The 16,990-nt window shown below is 36.2% G+C and overlaps 1 protein-coding gene across 1 annotated transcript; it reads right to left on the bottom strand.

Annotated features, from left to right (window-relative positions):
- Positions 1–40: 40 nt before the first annotated feature.
- Positions 41–12,831, bottom strand: LOC21386590 (chromatin modification-related protein EAF1 B). Its single transcript, XM_024174556.1, has 23 exons — positions 12,492–12,831; positions 10,937–11,126; positions 10,783–10,837; positions 10,584–10,681; positions 9,005–10,475; positions 8,785–8,904; positions 8,304–8,576; positions 7,750–7,941; positions 7,386–7,466; positions 7,049–7,106; positions 6,458–6,969; positions 6,304–6,357; positions 6,072–6,129; positions 5,779–5,972; positions 5,520–5,573; positions 5,270–5,350; positions 4,947–5,084; positions 4,739–4,855; positions 4,465–4,565; positions 4,096–4,305; positions 3,618–3,993; positions 1,047–2,846; positions 41–636 (listed from the first exon to the last, which is right to left on the bottom strand). The coding sequence occupies exons 2-22, from the start codon at positions 11,077–11,079 to the stop codon at positions 1,131–1,133; spliced, it is 6,102 nt and encodes a 2,033-aa protein (XP_024030324.1). The 5' UTR covers positions 11,080–11,126; positions 12,492–12,831; the 3' UTR covers positions 41–636; positions 1,047–1,130.
- Positions 12,832–16,990: the final 4,159 nt, after the last annotated feature.

The following is a 16,990-nucleotide window of genomic DNA, read 5'->3' as shown; positions in this document are numbered from 1 at the left end:
AAAAAAAAAAAAAAAAAAAAAAAAAAAAAAAGGGGGGGGGGGGGGTGTTTGGGAGAAAAACACACACAAACTAACTAACTACGCTGTTAACTCTAAAATTCATCCCAGCAGATGATTGATCCGCTATCAGAGACTTTTGCATTATAGGAACTGAGAAATTTCGTTACAGATTACAATGATTCCACAGACGCCCATGGCATTGAGAGATTGATGATTGTTTCTAACACCATTAACCAGTGTGTACACCAGAACCCAATATTCACAAAATTTGCAAAAGGCTTTTGCCCCATAAAAATGATTGCTACCCCCCTGACATGAAAGGGTAATGATACATACTCTAATCTACCCTAAGAAAAGAAAAAAGGGTCCCCACTGCAGCAGGTCATAGAAACCGGAAAACGGTAGGAAAAAAAAGAAAAAAAAAAAAACGAGAGATGAGACCCTGTACACATACCTCTATATCAGTCTCCATCTTCCCGAGCTCTAGAGGGAGTGGTAATTTACATGATTTCAAAAAATCAAAAGGAAAATCCCTTGCCAATATAGCTTCAGTAGTCCCAGTTAAGTTTTAACAAAACCTGAAATAATAATCAGCATCTCTATCTATCAATGCCCTTGTCGAATAACCAGCTTCATCTGCATACAACCCCACACACCAATCAGCTTCTTTCTCGCTTATCCAGCCAAAAAACAAAAAAACAAAAAACAAAAACAAAAACAAAAACAGAAAGCTTCTTCCTTTGAACCAAAAATGCAGTGAAAAAGAGTGCAATATGGATCCTATAGTCACCAGATCTAGATTAAACACATTCGCAATTTATAAATTTAAGTTGCTGTGGTAGAATTCATTTTGAGTATGAAAAGAAATGCAGGCTCCATATGAGCATATGGTGCTTCTTCATGATTAGGAAATTCAGTGAAATTCAAGTGCTCGATGTGCTGTACCACGTTAGGAGCATTTTTTTCCTTCACCTGGGTAATGCTATGTCATATCTACAATGCATGAGTTTAGTCTTGTGAAGAGAATATTTAAGAGATGCAACTACCTGTACACGGCTGTAACAAGGGCAAAAAGGCCCAACCCTGAGAGGACCGGTTGGTCTCAGAATAGCTCCATTTTCATGGTTGCTTCATTCCGGTTTAGAATTAGCAGGCCTCAAATACAAACTTCCCTGCCCTGCTTGCAGATGTTGTATTTGCTGTTGAGGCTGCTGTTGCAAGGGCACTTGATTTTGAGGTGACTTTTGCTCTGGCTGTTGTTGCTGTTGTTCTTGTTGCATATACTGCTGGGATGCAGGTGGCAACGCCGGAGACTGTTGTACTGATTGTGGTGGCTGCATCTGCTGCTGTGACTGCTGCCACTGAGCCCCAACATTATGTCCATGAGAGGACAAGCTACCAGATAATTGTCTTGGACCTAGCCCTTGATTAACAGATGGTTCAGTTCCAGATGAATTTGTAAGGGATGGGCTCCCAACAGAACCTGCTTGAATGGTTGAATTTGGAATATTAGAGTCATAAACAGCAAGTTCTGATGATTTCCATTGGGGTGCCGCAACAGGCATTGCAACAGCAGAATCCATAGACTGAGATATTGCCACGCCTGCACCCACCTGAGAACCATTATTTACAGGCTGCTGCTCAGCTTGAGGTAGATCATTCTGGGACTTCTTCGGCATCTCAGAATTCACTTGGCGATTTTGTTGAATCATTTTCTGAACGCCTGGTTGAGTTTGATTGGCTGGCTTTTGATGTGGCTGTGACTGTGGCTGTAGTTGCTGGTGATTGGAACCCATAACTGCTGGGGGAACAACTTGATGTGATGATGATAGCATATGACCTGAAGAAACTGGTGGAACTTGGCCTTGAGTGCTGTTATCTGAATGAGAAGGCATTTGCTGGAGTTGCTTCGTCGAAGGGGGAGCCGAGCTAGAAAGTAGCTTTGGCTGCAGCTGTGAATGGTTCGAAGACTGAGGAACCATTGCCTTCGGTGGATGCATTGAATTGAGACCAGACCCTGGATACACTCCTTGTCCTTGCATCAACTGCATAATTTGCTCTCCTTTCTCCAGAGGCTGGCTTCCTGGGGGCAAAGAAAGGCCATTTAAATGAGAAGGGTCCACAGATAGGTTCTGAACCATCCCTCTTCCTACCCCCTTCAAAAGTTTAGCTTGCTGCTGAGACTGCACATGTTGCCGTTGCTGAGGATGGTGCCTACCAGTTTGTTGAAGATGCTGCTGCTGTGGCTGACGCTGTCGTTGCTTTCCTATCTGATTGGTCAATCCACTAGTACCAGGATTCCTACTTATCCCATGAGTAGGAAGGTGATGTTTCTGCTGATGCTGCGCCGACATGGCAGTCATTGGGGAAGAAGGTGTTAAAGGAGACAGCGATACTGGTTGAGATGGAGTTTGTGATTGAATCTGGGAACTATTTTGTAGATTTGACGAAACAGGAAGGTGGGTCGGCGGCTGGACATGTGATATTAGAGCATTAGATGCAGCAAACTGTTGCTGCTGTTGCTGCTGCTGCAAATACCGTTGCTGCAGCTGCCTTTCTTTAGCAAAACGGATTGCATATGCTTGCTGCTGTGAACCCGCAGCATGATTGGGGCCTTGAAGATGAGTGTGATGAGGGCTGCTAAGTCCATGGGACTGTTGCGAGGACACCTGATGCTGCTGCTGGGGATGGCCAGGATATGATGGAACTGGTGGCTGCGTTGTCTGGTTAGGAAAGGCAGCATTCAAACCATTGAAGGGAGTAACCCCTTGGCTGTTCCCTTGTGCCCCCTGCATTTGAAGCTCTGGCATTATCATTTGCCTTTGATGCTCTGCATTATGTCCGGGCTGTGATGAAACATTATCTTGTCAAATAAGGCTCTAAGACCAGAAATTAAGGGCCTGTTCTTTTGAGTGAAAAACTCAAAAAAATGCAACTCGAGTTACAACTTTATTCGAGTTCATGTTCTTTTAAGTTTAAACTCGAGTTTAAACTCGAGTTCAAACTCGAGTTTATGACTAAAACTCGAGTTCAAGTTTCCCCTTCAACTCGAGTTCAGAAACTCGAACTCAAATTAATGCCCCGTATTTTTTCTATTCTTAAAAATGCTATAACTTTTTCGTTTTAATTATGATTGAGATGATTTTTTTTTTCTATGCGTTGACAACGAAAAGACGAATAAAACCCGACCCATATACCCTATTAAAATTTTTCATCAGCATTGAGTTTTTATTAAAATACTATCTAAATACAAATTCAAGTTTTGACTCAATCAAACACAAACTCAAAAAGATTCTTATCTCAAGTTAAAGTTATAACTCAAATGTACACAACTAAACACAAACTCAAGTTACAAGTTCAACTCAAGTTATAACTCAAATTCAACTCAAGAATTATACTCAAGTTAAACTCCAAAATAACAAGCCCTAAGTTTCCAATTAGTGTACAAGATAGCAGTGACATGCAGCAAATGCTTATGCACAAGATAGACCTAATATAAATTACTCTTCCGGATATCTCTGATTTAAACAAAAAACTGGGGAAATAGTAATAAATACTTCAAGCGTTCCTATTACCAACAGAAGCAACCATAGTCTAGAAAAATGCAAGTAACTCACCCTCATCATCTGCAAAGCCTCACGAGGTCTTATCATTGAGTTTCCTTGACCAGAACTACCTCCAGCATGCATATTAACAGGGCTTGGGAGCCCTACCATACTAGATGAAAGCATACTCCCAGAATTCAGCATAGATGATGAAGTAATTCCCTGGTACCCTGGCCTTGAGATTGGCATGCTTCTGTTCATCCCTGCCATGATGCCCATACCATTTCCACCAGGTAGCATACGTACTCCATTTCCAGAAAGAGCACCAGGTACGGGCAAGCTGGATTGCTGAATATTTCTACCAGATAAGACGTGATTATATTGTTGCATTCTTTGCTGTTCTTCAACGGGTAAAGAAGATGCTCTTGGAACATTGTACCGACCATCCCTGAACATATTTATAGGGACAAAAAAAGAGTTTCTATTAACAAATATTCTATTAAAAGACCAGGCGCTCCTAACAATCTGAAGCAACACAATAGTGTCTTACCTAACAGTGGCATTATGTACAGCCGATGGCGACGACAAGTTATTGCCCAGAACCACACCAGCAGATCCTTGTAGGGGGGAATTTGCCCCGGAAGGAAGTAACGATGCAACAGCACCCTGGTTTGGTGATAAACCGCTAGCATGAGAACCTTGACATCCGAGGGAAAGGACATCTTGGTTTGACGGAGTTGTATCACAGAGATCGAGAGGCCTTAACACAAGGAGAGCAGCAATTGTATCATGTTATTCACAGCACAAGCATTTAAATATGAGCCGGAAACATGAAGAGATAGATAAATCTCACAAACGAAAACAAGGATTTGAAAATAATGGATAATGCTATTTCATGCACAAAGGAAACAGAACTTACGTTAGAACACCTCCATTCAGATTATTTGGGCAGGCTTGGGAAAGAGAAATAACATGAGAATTGTGGACTGGTGCTATTTGTTTCAGATCCTGGTTTTCATTCTTCACAGAAATTCACAAGAACACAAGAAGATCAGGAAGGAAATCAGAAATGGAGAAGCACATCAAGGAAAGGCTCATTATCTAATGTTATGCCCAGCAAATACCATGAATGAGGATCACAAAACTAATGTACCATGTTTAAAAGAGTAGTAAATTCAAATGCTTTTACAAACCTGAGTCCTGCGATGATGTTGCTTCTGCCCGATCTTAATGATTTTCTCAAAATGAGACTTGAGAGTATCCTCCTCCATTGGCTCTTGCAAACGTTGGAATAACTGCCTGGCACTTCCCTGCTTCAACAAAAACACCAGCCAAATGAAAAAATTGCAGGCCTTACACAAATACACAAGACTGAAACACTTCAAAAATATCAAATCTTGCCTTTGGAATGCCTGGTAAGGTAGATGGATAAGGCTGAGATGACCCTGAATCTTCGGCACTATCAGCCCCATCACCAGAAGTTTTTTCCATTAATATTTTGTGACGCTCCTTGCATTCTTTAGGCTTACGAAAGATGCACTGTAAATCTTGAACAAGTTAAAAACAGTTGCGAGAAGAAACTAACAAAGTGCTGAGTACCAAGAAGGAAAAGTACCACTAAGAACAATTGAGAAAAACGTACAAACTCTCCAAACCTCAAAAGGCGTGACCTTTTTTTTTTGGATAAGTAAAGGCAGTATACTGTTGATAGCATATATACTTACCTTGAAATGCAGGGTACTGTTGATAGCATCACTTATGAGCTCCCAATTTGGACCCATGTCATGTACGAGGACAACAAGTGCCTACAGTAGTAAAAACAGTAATACTCTTGTAGTTAAAAGCAATTCTAATGTAACATTTGGAAAAATGACAGAATAAATAACAGATAGTAAAAACAGTAATACTCTTGTAGTTAAAAGCAATTCTAATGTAACATATGGAAAAATGACAGAATAAATAACGGTCACAGACCTGGTCTTCGAATAATGTCCAAGGACTCCCAGAACCTGGCTGCCCAGCAGATATCTGCAAGAAGATTAAATGCTCAAATTTAACGAATAAACAATACAAGGTTAATAACAATAATTATTAGTATTATTTATAAATAAATAAATAAAACAAAAACCACCCTATGAATTCGAGGTACAAGAGAAAAACAACCACAACAGCAAAAACCAATCAAAAAGAATTCCTATAATACTGTAAAATAATGAAAACGATGAAGAAGTACCTTCAGCAATTTAGTTTTTCGACCTCTATCTCGGCCACCAATCAATTTTATAAATTTACTTGTGTTAGACATATTATTTTGGGATGCCACTGGAGAAGGAATGGAACCAGTCATTGAAGTGATGTTGTCAAAAGTATTCTCCAGTGATTGTTTCGATATCTTTGGCTTCTTGGCACTATGTTGCCCATATAAACCTACAGAACAAAAGGTTTTAAACACACGATACAGAAAACAAAATGCCAGGTATTTTCTGAACCAACTAAAACAAATACCAGATAGAAAATGACTTTTACCACTTGTGCCATTAGATTCAAAATGATGATTTTCAGTTCTCTTTTTAGAATGATCCCTCTGCATAACGAAAAGTACCATGAAAAGTCGAATTACTACCACAGAAAGTTCGCAGCAAATAAGACAATTATTTATTCAACACTTCTTCTAATTTAAAGTCTAAAATCAAACTGCATTGAATAATTCAACTTAAAAATTCAAACAGAAATCACATAAAGCAACTTTATTGACTACCTGATCATTAACAGTAGTAGAATCCAGCTGCCATCCCTGGTCATACGTGGAGCCCTGCAATGTAGAACAAAAGGAACTTAACCAGAGAAAAGAATAAACAAACAGAAATTGATGGATTAGCGTGACCGGATGTTGATATATAAGTTTGATGTACCAGATGTTTTGCCTTCTTCTTCTTTTTAGGTTTCATTGATGTTTCTGCACAGTCATACGTCAAATGCTTATCAAAATCCCCAACAGACTCAACTTCCATACTTTTCTGGAACTGGGATCCACCATGCAAGGTACTCTGGTCATCCTGAAAGGAATTAGTATCTCCACTTGAAGCATCCGTCTTCATCTGAACCTGTAAATTTGCAGTAGGCGCAGCACTAAAAGGGCTGACAACCCTCTGCCTGGAAGCAGTGCGCATGCGTTTTGTAGGAATTGAACCAACATTGAGATTGGCAGGCCTTTTTCCCATCAACATGGATTGTTGAGTGGCAGAGTTGCACTGTCCATAAGGCAACTCAGCTCCCGCTTCATATGGCCTTGTGTATGAAACTATGTTCTTTCGTCTCTTCTGGATAGATTTTGATGACTTGCTACCTTCAAAGGCTCCATGCAAATAATATGTACTTGTTTCTCCTTCGTCTTCGGCGAATGCATTCTCTTGAAAACTGTAATCTGCAATCCAAAATTCACTCTTAATGAGCAGAACGGCAAAAGATAAGACATCAAAATCCTTTCAGACTCTTGGTTGTACCTGCTACAGCATCATACATAGACGTCTCAACCTCCTCTTGCATGCTACTTCCAGTTTTCTGGAAATTTTTCAATTGCATAATTAAATATTTTAACCCAAAAGGTACAAAAATATACCACATAGTTACTGAAGCAAAGCAAATAACATCAACAAATAGAAATATAAAAATACAATGATGTATTCTTATCAAAATGAAGCACGAACTACATTCCTACAATCATAGATTCAGAATAAACTCACCACGGCATTTTTGGCCTTTGAAGCTAGGGGAAAAAAAACACAACAAAAATAAAAACAAACAAAAGACACACACATGCACAGAGGGGCACGCATGTACCTCAATCTGTACGAGATGAGCTTCAATAGATTTTCTGTAAGTTTCCATTGCACCCAAGGGAACTGTGTAGAACAGATTCTCCTGCCAAAATAGTCCTCAATGCATAATAATATTCTATAGAAACCTATGATTATATGTGCAACAAGCAATTAACCCATGTAATATGCAAGTTGCCTCTTTAAGCACATGCAAAAGGATCTCAAACTTAAGAATGTAATTAATATGTTGACTTTGCATTTGTGTATGTGCGTGCGAGGACAAGAGTGTGACAGAGAGAACCAGAGGTGAGGAAGGAGTGTGAGATGGGTGGCTCATTTCAGTTTAGTAATGTGATAAAAAAGACCATAGGCAAAGCTAATCATACTTCCGTAAAATGATCCTCCCAGGAAATTTCCTGAATGCCCAAATCGGAGATCCTCTCAGGTGTTGCCGGTGCCTCCGCTTTGACTGCCATACCAATAGAGCTGTTATATTTCAAGAATCGCACTGCATAACCCTGCACAGCAAGTGCAACATCCTTTTTGGGATATTGAACTTTCAATTCTTCCACTGGATCCTACAGATGACCAGGATATATATCAGTAACAAATAGCATATAAAATTATAAAATATTTAACATCTGTGAAAAATAAATAAATATATAAATAAATAAAGGTAAAGAAGTTTGGGTATGTCTGATCTTAACCGGACACACATAATTTGGTATGTCTGATCTTAAGCGGACACACATAATGGAGACCTCAGAAGCGCATCTTTTAGCACATGAAACTTGGGAAAAGATGGATGGATAGATTTATCTAACACTTTAGCCCCAGCTCCAGATAAAGAACAAATTAGATACCATCTAGGGTTCCAAATTTCCTATCATTAAATTGACTGAAGCAGCAAGCAACCATTAAAACAAGTCCAGAAAAATACCAGCAGCATGTTGGATTTGTCATTCTTGTCTTTAGAAACTTCTTCTGATGCCTTTCCAACCAAACCAGACTTGCAATTTTCCGGAGAAACGGTAAGGTCACCAGAGTTTAAAGTCACCTCAGCTGAATGCCAAAATTGCATGACAGCCTTTGCCAAGTTATGAGCAAGTTCTTTCACTTTGGAACGCTGATGCTGTTCTTCAAATCTCAACTGAGAAGTAAAAGCAACCCGGTGACATATCTGGGCAGCAGCTGTTATCTTCCAAAGACGCTCCTATAACAATTATAAAAAAAAAAAAAAAAAGAAGTCTACTAAGATACATAACAATAGAGATTAAAAAATATACACATTTTATTGTTTACTAATTATTTTTAAGATAAATTCATACAGATAAAGACATTATCCCACATGTGCCGACAAGGACAAGCACAATTTTAAGTGGGAAAATAATCCTCTATAAGATATATCCACAATGTCAGACCTGTGCAAAATCATTTGCCAACCATGCCATTTCCTCAAGGACAAAATCCCAATGAGATTTCCGACGATTCTCAGGCGGCATAGAACGAACAGATAATTCAGCAATCCTTTTACGCTTGGCCTATGTACCACATTACGTCGTCAGTTTAGATTTCAATCAAAGAAACTAACAAGTTTGTACAATTGAAATTTTGAGCACAAAGTAAAGGAGGATATAGAACCTCTATAATTCGAGCCTCTTCCAAAACAGAGTCTTCTTGTGCTTTGTCTGCGACTTTCAAGCTATTAACAGAAGTTGTCTGAGGATCAGTGGCCACGGTAGAATGCATCTCAGACAAAGTAGCATCAGGACGTTCATGCATAGAGATATCCACGGGATCGTGGCATCTCCCAGCAGAATTCTCCTTGTCCAGGCTGGAATTATTGTTTGATACATCCTCTACTTTTCCATCCGTTTCTGATAGCACATGGTCACAGTGTTGAACTACCTCACTGTTTGAAAGAATCTTACCTTCACTTTGCAATTCAGATGCACTTTCATGTGCATCTTTATCGATTTTGACTGCACGAACATTTTCAGAATGGTTTCGACAAACAGAAGAGTGGTCATCATTAATGGCAGCACCATGATTAGCAGCTTCCGTTTCATCCTTACCCTTTACTGGTTTAGCAGCAGCAGTACCAGGTAGCCCTTCAACATCTGATGTTTTTCCCATAGACATTCCATTAGAATCAATGTTCCTTGCATTAGTGCAAATATCACTATCTTTATGTACATCTAATCCTAGGCTCTTTTGGGTGGTGCAGAAAGACTGAGAATCTAAACCTTTTGTTCCTACAGCTGCATTGCTAAATTGAACTTCATTTACTACAGTTTTATTCTCTTTCAAGTCACTAAATCCATTCAGCTGAGAAGAAGTGGTTTCCTTATCAGTATTTATTGTAGCTCCACGAGGCAGACATTCCAAACCTGATGAATCCAGCTTTTCCTTTTCTCCAACATCAGACTCCTTAGAAACCATATCAGTAGGAGTTTGCTGAACGCTAACTTGAGATGGTTGAGTGTGTAGGTTCTCAAGTGAAGTTTTGGGAGCCATAACATCCAATTTACTTTCTTGCAAGCTAGCTTTTGCTGTTCCAGATGTTATCCCTGGAACCCTTTCACCATCCAATTCTATATCCAATTGATTATCAGAAGCAACAACCTTAGTAGTTATATCACCATTTGAACTTGCAGACTTTAGGTTAGGATTAGACGTTGTGTGCTGGTCCTTTGGATTATTCTTTTCACACATCTGTGCCTTAGCATCCCTTAAGCCTCCACGAACAGGTAAAGTAGATCCCTGACCACCACGATTCTGCCCCATATCAATTGCATTTGATCTAGCACCCTCACGATTTGATCTAGACCGATTCCTTCGAGCATATGGACGGACGATCGCTGAATCTTCTGATTCCTTAGCATTTTGAGTCCCATCAATTTGGGAGGATTGTTCTGATGGAACAATATTACTCCTCCGAGCAGGATGTAAAGAGTTCCTTTCTCCTTCAGGCAAATCATGGTCACCGTCAAAAAGTAAGAGATTATCAGCGGTATTAGGTTCACAAACTGCGGGAGCCCCGGGCCTACCACTACTATCTACAGAATCCCCATGAGGGGAGGCAGTCAATGCAAAACTGCCTTTTGCTTCACTGCCCCAAAAAAAAAAAAAAGAGGGGGGGAGAGAGGTGAATTTCAGTGAGCAGCAATAAATTATAGTATTGTCAAAAATGTTTATTAACAGAAAAACAGAACTATACCTGGTCACAAATTGTTCCGGATTTTGATCAGTAAGTGAAGTAGATTGGACACTAACAGAAGATGCGTTCCCAAATTTAAAGTCTAAAGGATTGCCACCCTAAAAGAAATATGCACATGAGTGATCATTAAAAACATTTAAAATAAATAAAGAGTTGAGTAGAAAGTAAAGACAACTGCTGAATAATCAAGTCATCATACTTTTTCAAGAAATTCTAGCTCCCTTCTTCTTTCCTCACGCACATCATACTCCTGCCTGTTATAAACATGGTTCATCATATTGGTTGATGTAAGACACGATAACTATTCCAAAAATCAAAATCGGAAATAGTAAATACAAAAGAGAACATCAGACCTAAGCTCCGCTTGAGCCTTCTCAATCGCTGCTCGACGAGGAGAAGTTTTCAAACCAATACCAACTCCCCCGTCAACAACTCCTCCCATGGAATCAACTTCAGCATTTACTATGAGAGCAGATCCTGAGCTACATCCATGCATTCCTATCCTAATATCAACAATCTCTCCCTTCCATCTAATTGAAATATCTACAAAATTTCTAAAAGCAGAAGCATAAGAGAACTGATGTAGAAAAACAGAATCAACGCATGAAATAAAAAATGTCAACAACCAAAAAAATACACATATTAAAAAAACAAAAAAAAAAGCGTTATCACATATTAGCAAGAAAATGGTGATGCGTAATAAGTACCCTGAAAGAGAAAAAATAAATAAATGATGTAACAGTTGAATCAAAATAGAAAACAAGACAGGTATATCGCTTATCAATTTACCACCCCCGCACCACTGTGTAACAGAAATGACGTTGTTTACATTTGTGCATAAGCCCACTTACATATTGTAGTTGCCTTTATATAAAGTATAATCAGGTTTGAAGTTTTATACGAGGGGGGAAGGAACCTTGAAGAATGAAATTATGAATAGCAATTGGGTACATAAGCACAACTCAAATATATTCTGTGTGTACATAGAGAGAGAGAGAGAGAGAGAGAGTAAATATTATGAAATAACTATGCAATTAGATAGAATATAGCATAGCTTAGATTCCTGTCTTAGTGAAAATGGCTTTCTTGGACCATTTACAAAATAACAGATAGAGGAGGAGGAGAAGAAGCAGAAGAAGAAGAAGAAGAAGAAGAAGAAGAAGCAATTTCCTTTTCTATTACTCATTGCAAATATAATGTATCTCTCATTCAATCTAAAATCCATAAAAGTATCTAATGACTCTTAGCACTTAGCAGCATATAAACAGCCAAACGAGTAATCCATTATAAACCTCAGCAAACAACTCTATACAGCAATAGCAAAAAGCAGTGTCCCAGTTCACGTATTACCGCTAGAGAGAGTTCAGCACTTTAAAATAAAAAAATGAAAAAAAAATGCGTTCTGTAAAAAGTAGAAATACCAAGACTGAGCAATGAAGACAAATACTAGTCGAGATCTTCCCTCATTAACAAAGACATGAAGATGTAAAGTAGAAGAAGAAGCGTCCCTTTATGTACATACTATGTTTATAAACACTCAAATTTATGCAACCATCTTGCCGCCAATTTAATCCCTTCGAACTTCGACATTAGCGTACTAAACCGAATACATAAAACTCTCCGAAAAGGCTATTACACAATTCCCTGAGCAACTAATCAGATGCAAGAACAAGTTCATGAGAAATCATGGAATTCAATCGCATTTCAAAGCACTAATCCCATGCACAAGACGACCTACGACGCAAACCCGCGGGCATTCACTCACAATGCACAACACGAAACGAAACGAAGAACGAATTCAGACAAATTCCCCAACCAACGAAGGCCTAATTCCATTCAGCCCCAACGGATTGGACAAGTTGGGAATTCTAGGGTTTTTCCAATACCAGCTTGGGAACGAGGAGTCACCTGAAATTGAGAGCGGAGTTGCGAAATTGGAAGCTAGGGCACGACGGTGGGGCGAGGAGAGACTTCAATTGCGGCAAGTTTCTCTCTCCTAGGGTTTAAAATGGGGAACGCCACGGGGGGGCTCAATGGAAAACACCCGAACTAGCCCTAGCAAACAAGACGTCCCTGAAAATGTCAGCCATGGAAGCGTTTCCGAATCTCCTCCCGAGGCCCTTAGGGCATGAGTTTGAATGTGAATTTTGTTCGTTGTTCGTTGCTAGGTTTCGGATTTTTGGTTTTTCGTTGTTCGTGAAGTTGGGGAAGAGAGGAAGGAAGGAAGGAAGAGGGAGGAACTATGCGACCTCTGCGAGTAGTGGGCTGGGCATGGGGAAGAAGACGCAGAAGAGGGCTTTGGGAAATTGGACGTCCATTTTGGGCTTTTATTTTTTTTTTTTTTTAATTTTCAAAAAAATTAAAATAAAATTTTTCTCAGTTTTATGTTAATTTTTTCGAGTTTGTTTCTTTTCTTGCTTTGATGATTGGGGTCGACAAGGAAGATGGAACACCTCCCGGCATGAAATTTTAGAAGTATTTTAAAGGGTAATGCTTGGATATTGTAATGATTTCTTATATGAGTACCTCGAAAATTTTATTTAAAAAATGTTATTACAAATCTACAATCTACAATTCGTTATAAATATCTAAATAATGAATAAATATAGCTGTGGCCATATTGATATTCTATTTTAAAAGCTAATTTAAATTTCACGCGGGGAATTTAAATAATTTGCTTTTGTAATGCAAGCCTCTTATCACTTTTAGTGTCTCTCTTTTAATTGTTGTATTTGATTTGATTTTTCTCACTAAAAATTAAATGAGCACGGCAAAGTTGTAGAACATTTTGTTATTTGGTGTGAAAAATATATTCTATTCACGGTGAACATTTTATGAATCAATGAATTTTATCAGATTTGTATGTTTGTTGAATTATAGGAAAAAAAACTCAAATTGGCAAAAGTTGTACCATATCTCATAAGCCATCAAGTTATAAAACAAATGGAGTTTCAAATTTTAAATTGGATGCACACTAGAGTTATGTTTATTTTACCGATTCGAGTTTTATTACAGTAAAAAGCTCTTAAAAACAGTCACATCTAACTTTTTTACTACAGTAAAAAACTCTCACATAAGATCATATCTCAACTCAAATTAAAAAACTCGAATCAACGAACTAAACGGGTCTTAGGATAGTGAATTTTAACATAAAACTGTAATCGTGAATTTTGGCGCGTCATATTGCACAATTAATAAAGTAACGAATTTTAACATAAAACTGTAATCGTTAACTTTGACATATCATTCTAATCAATAAAGGAAATGAATTAAATTAATTATTATATTTTCTCGCACATTAATATCTTATAAGTGTTGAGACTCCGTAAACCCGTCAACTCTATCTATAATAAATCTATATCACTAGAGTTGAAAGTTGGGGACTCGTGATGCCTTTAGGTCTTGATAGCTTTTTTTTTTAATTATAATTCTTAATTAATAACTTAGAGTTGGGGACTCTAAAGAATAACATAACAAGATTGTACATCTGTAAATTTAATTTGCCTTTAAAAAAAATGGAATCACTTACGTGTTCCATACTGCATAAACCATCAAAGTTATAAAACAAATTAGGCAGTTTCAAGTTTTAAACAGCATAAGTATAATGAGATGCCAAAAATTAATAAAAGAGTGCATTTGTTAACTTAAGCGTGTTGTATTAAGTTGAGCATAAGTATAATGAGATGCCAAAAATTAATAAACGACTGCAATTGTTAACTTAAGCGCGTTGTATTAAGTTGAGAGCTCTACAAAGGATACCTTATATGGAATCGAACTCAAGACTTCCTACTTATAAGATGAGGTCTCTAACCATTTAAGTTACCCCTCATTATGACATGAAATTGTAACTGATTAATAATATATAAAAATTAAACAGATTTTCTAGATCTAGATAAAACAATAGTGCCGTGTTTGGAATTGTTCTTATTTTTGTTTTTCACGTTTTTTGAGAACAAAAAATGAAAATGATTCTAAAATGTCATTTTGCATAATTAAAGACAAAAAATGGAAATGAAAGAGAGAGAAAGAAATATTAATGAGTTTTTTTATACTGAAAATAATCTCTTGATAAAACTACCAAAACGCATTTTTAAAAATGATTTTTGTCTAAGATTGAAAATGTTTTCATTTTTATTTTTATACAAAAAATAAAATCATTTTAAAATGAATTCCAAACGCACCCTACATTTATGAATTACTTCACCTACTTTTTTTTAATGAAATTATTCATGTGTCAACAATTTAGGAAACATATATATGGATATAGGAATTTCTAACATACATATAAAAAGAGGAATGCAACCTTATTATTTAAGTTTATATTATTAAAATGACCTTATTATATCTACTATATATAATAAAAGCCTTTTAGAGCATATAGGTGTCATTGAAATTTTTTCTCATCTTTACCCTTTTTCTTTTTAGTTTTTACTTTTTTACATGTTTGTTTTTATATATTTTTTGTCTCTTATACAGTTGTCAACTTTTTTTGTCATTTACACTCTTCATCTTTTTTACTTTTAAACTTATTATTACATACTCTTTTTCTCTTACTTCGAGTTAAAAAAAAAAGATTAATTTTTGTTTCCATTTATACCCTTCACATTTTATATTTTTTATTTACTTGTTATATACTCTTTTATCTTACTTAGAGTTAAAAAAACCGGTTTTATTGTGTTTCCATTTATACTATCATCTTTCGTGCATTTACACATTTTATCTTTTATGCTTTTTACTTCATTATTTTATACTCTTTTCTCTTACTTACAATTTAAGAAAATGGTTACATTTTTGTTTTTTTTATGCCCATAATCTTTTATAATTTTTACTTATTTGTTATATATTCTTTTCTCTTACTTAGAACTTAATAAAAAGTGGTTTAATTTTTTTATCCACTTATACTATTAATTTTTTGTATTCTTTTTTTACTCGTTATCTACCCTTTCCTCTTATTTAGAATTTAAGAAAAAGTGATTTAATTTTTATTTCTATTTATATCATTTATTTTTTATACTTTAAACTTACTTATTATCGATTGTTTTCTTTTGTTTAGGGCATAATAAAAAGTGAAAAATTAAATAATGATTGTATTATGACGATCATATTATAATTAGAACTTATTTGTTGCTTTATAAAATTGTTTATGTAGACAATATATATGATAGTCAAATTCATTCCTTAGTAGATATATGTGCCTTTTTTACTATTTTTACAATTGGCACGTGAAAATGTTAAAGAAACTTCAAACTTAAAAAAATGCACATTTTATCTTCCATGACCCAATTAATTCGTCCTCAATATATTCATTTTGCAAAATTAAAAGGAAGGAGGTTTTTTGTACTCCAATCCTACTAGTAGTATATGTTTTTGACCGTCAAATCATGTTAAAATTACATCAAATTGAAAAAAAATATGCAAAATAGATAAATTCTGGTACAAGTTGGAGGCTAAAAATAAAAAATTACTGGTAATTCATTGTGTTTATCCTACATGAGAAGCTTCTTAAAAAGTATTATTTGAAAATTAAACTTTTACTAGCCCATTTGGTAAAGGATGAATGGGATAGTTTAAGGAAAAGATTCAATGTTAAAATTTCGAGAATAAATATAACTAAGAATGCATAAATATATATATTTAAAAAATGTCTTAAATCTGACACTCGGATCAATCTAATAAATGTAATTTTTTTTCGTGTTTTGTGTACTCATTTAAAAAAGAATTATATTATAATATATTCTCGTTTATATATGAAGGAGAGAAGCTTTACCTAGCTTTCATCTTCAGTTGTCTACCATACTTGATTAGTCAAGGTTGATTCCTCTCTAATGGCATCAATGGCATGTTTACTTATACGTAATTGGAGTGAACATGATTCGGATTGGATATGATTCGGAGTGGACAGAAATCAGAGTCAGAATAAGGTATTTACTTAAGTTTTAAGAATTGGAGTCGGAATCAATCCCAATCTCATTCATGTGTTTACTAACACCCATAATCGGAATAAACTGTTATAAATTTACTTACCTAACCATTTAGTATATTTTTATGTGTTGAACTTTAAAATATATATATATATTGTGCTAACTATCTTAATATTAAGATAATTAATTAGTAATTAGATTTTTTTAATCACACTTAGATTTTTGTAATTAGTAATTAGAAATTGTAATTGTTTGGATCTCCAGGAATACTTGAAATGATGTTGTGCAATCAAGAGGCAAAACATGGTTTGATCACAAATTCAACAAATAAACACACACAAAATAAAATAAAATAAATAAACTTGCGATTCAATAAAAAAAACCACAATAATTTATGTTATTGACTCACCTTGAAGAAAAGAGGGATGCTCTTGGTTGTTGTGGATGCAATGTTGTGTTTTGAGGAGAAGAAAATATCAGAGGAAT

The sequence above is a fragment of the Morus notabilis genome, unplaced genomic scaffold (assembly GCF_000414095.1).
Source record: "Morus notabilis unplaced genomic scaffold, ASM41409v2 Scaffold1736, whole genome shotgun sequence".
Lineage (NCBI taxonomy): Eukaryota > Viridiplantae > Streptophyta > Magnoliopsida > Rosales > Moraceae > Morus > Morus notabilis.
Note: the sequence above shows the minus strand (reverse complement) of the source record. Positions and strands in the feature narration are given on the sequence as shown.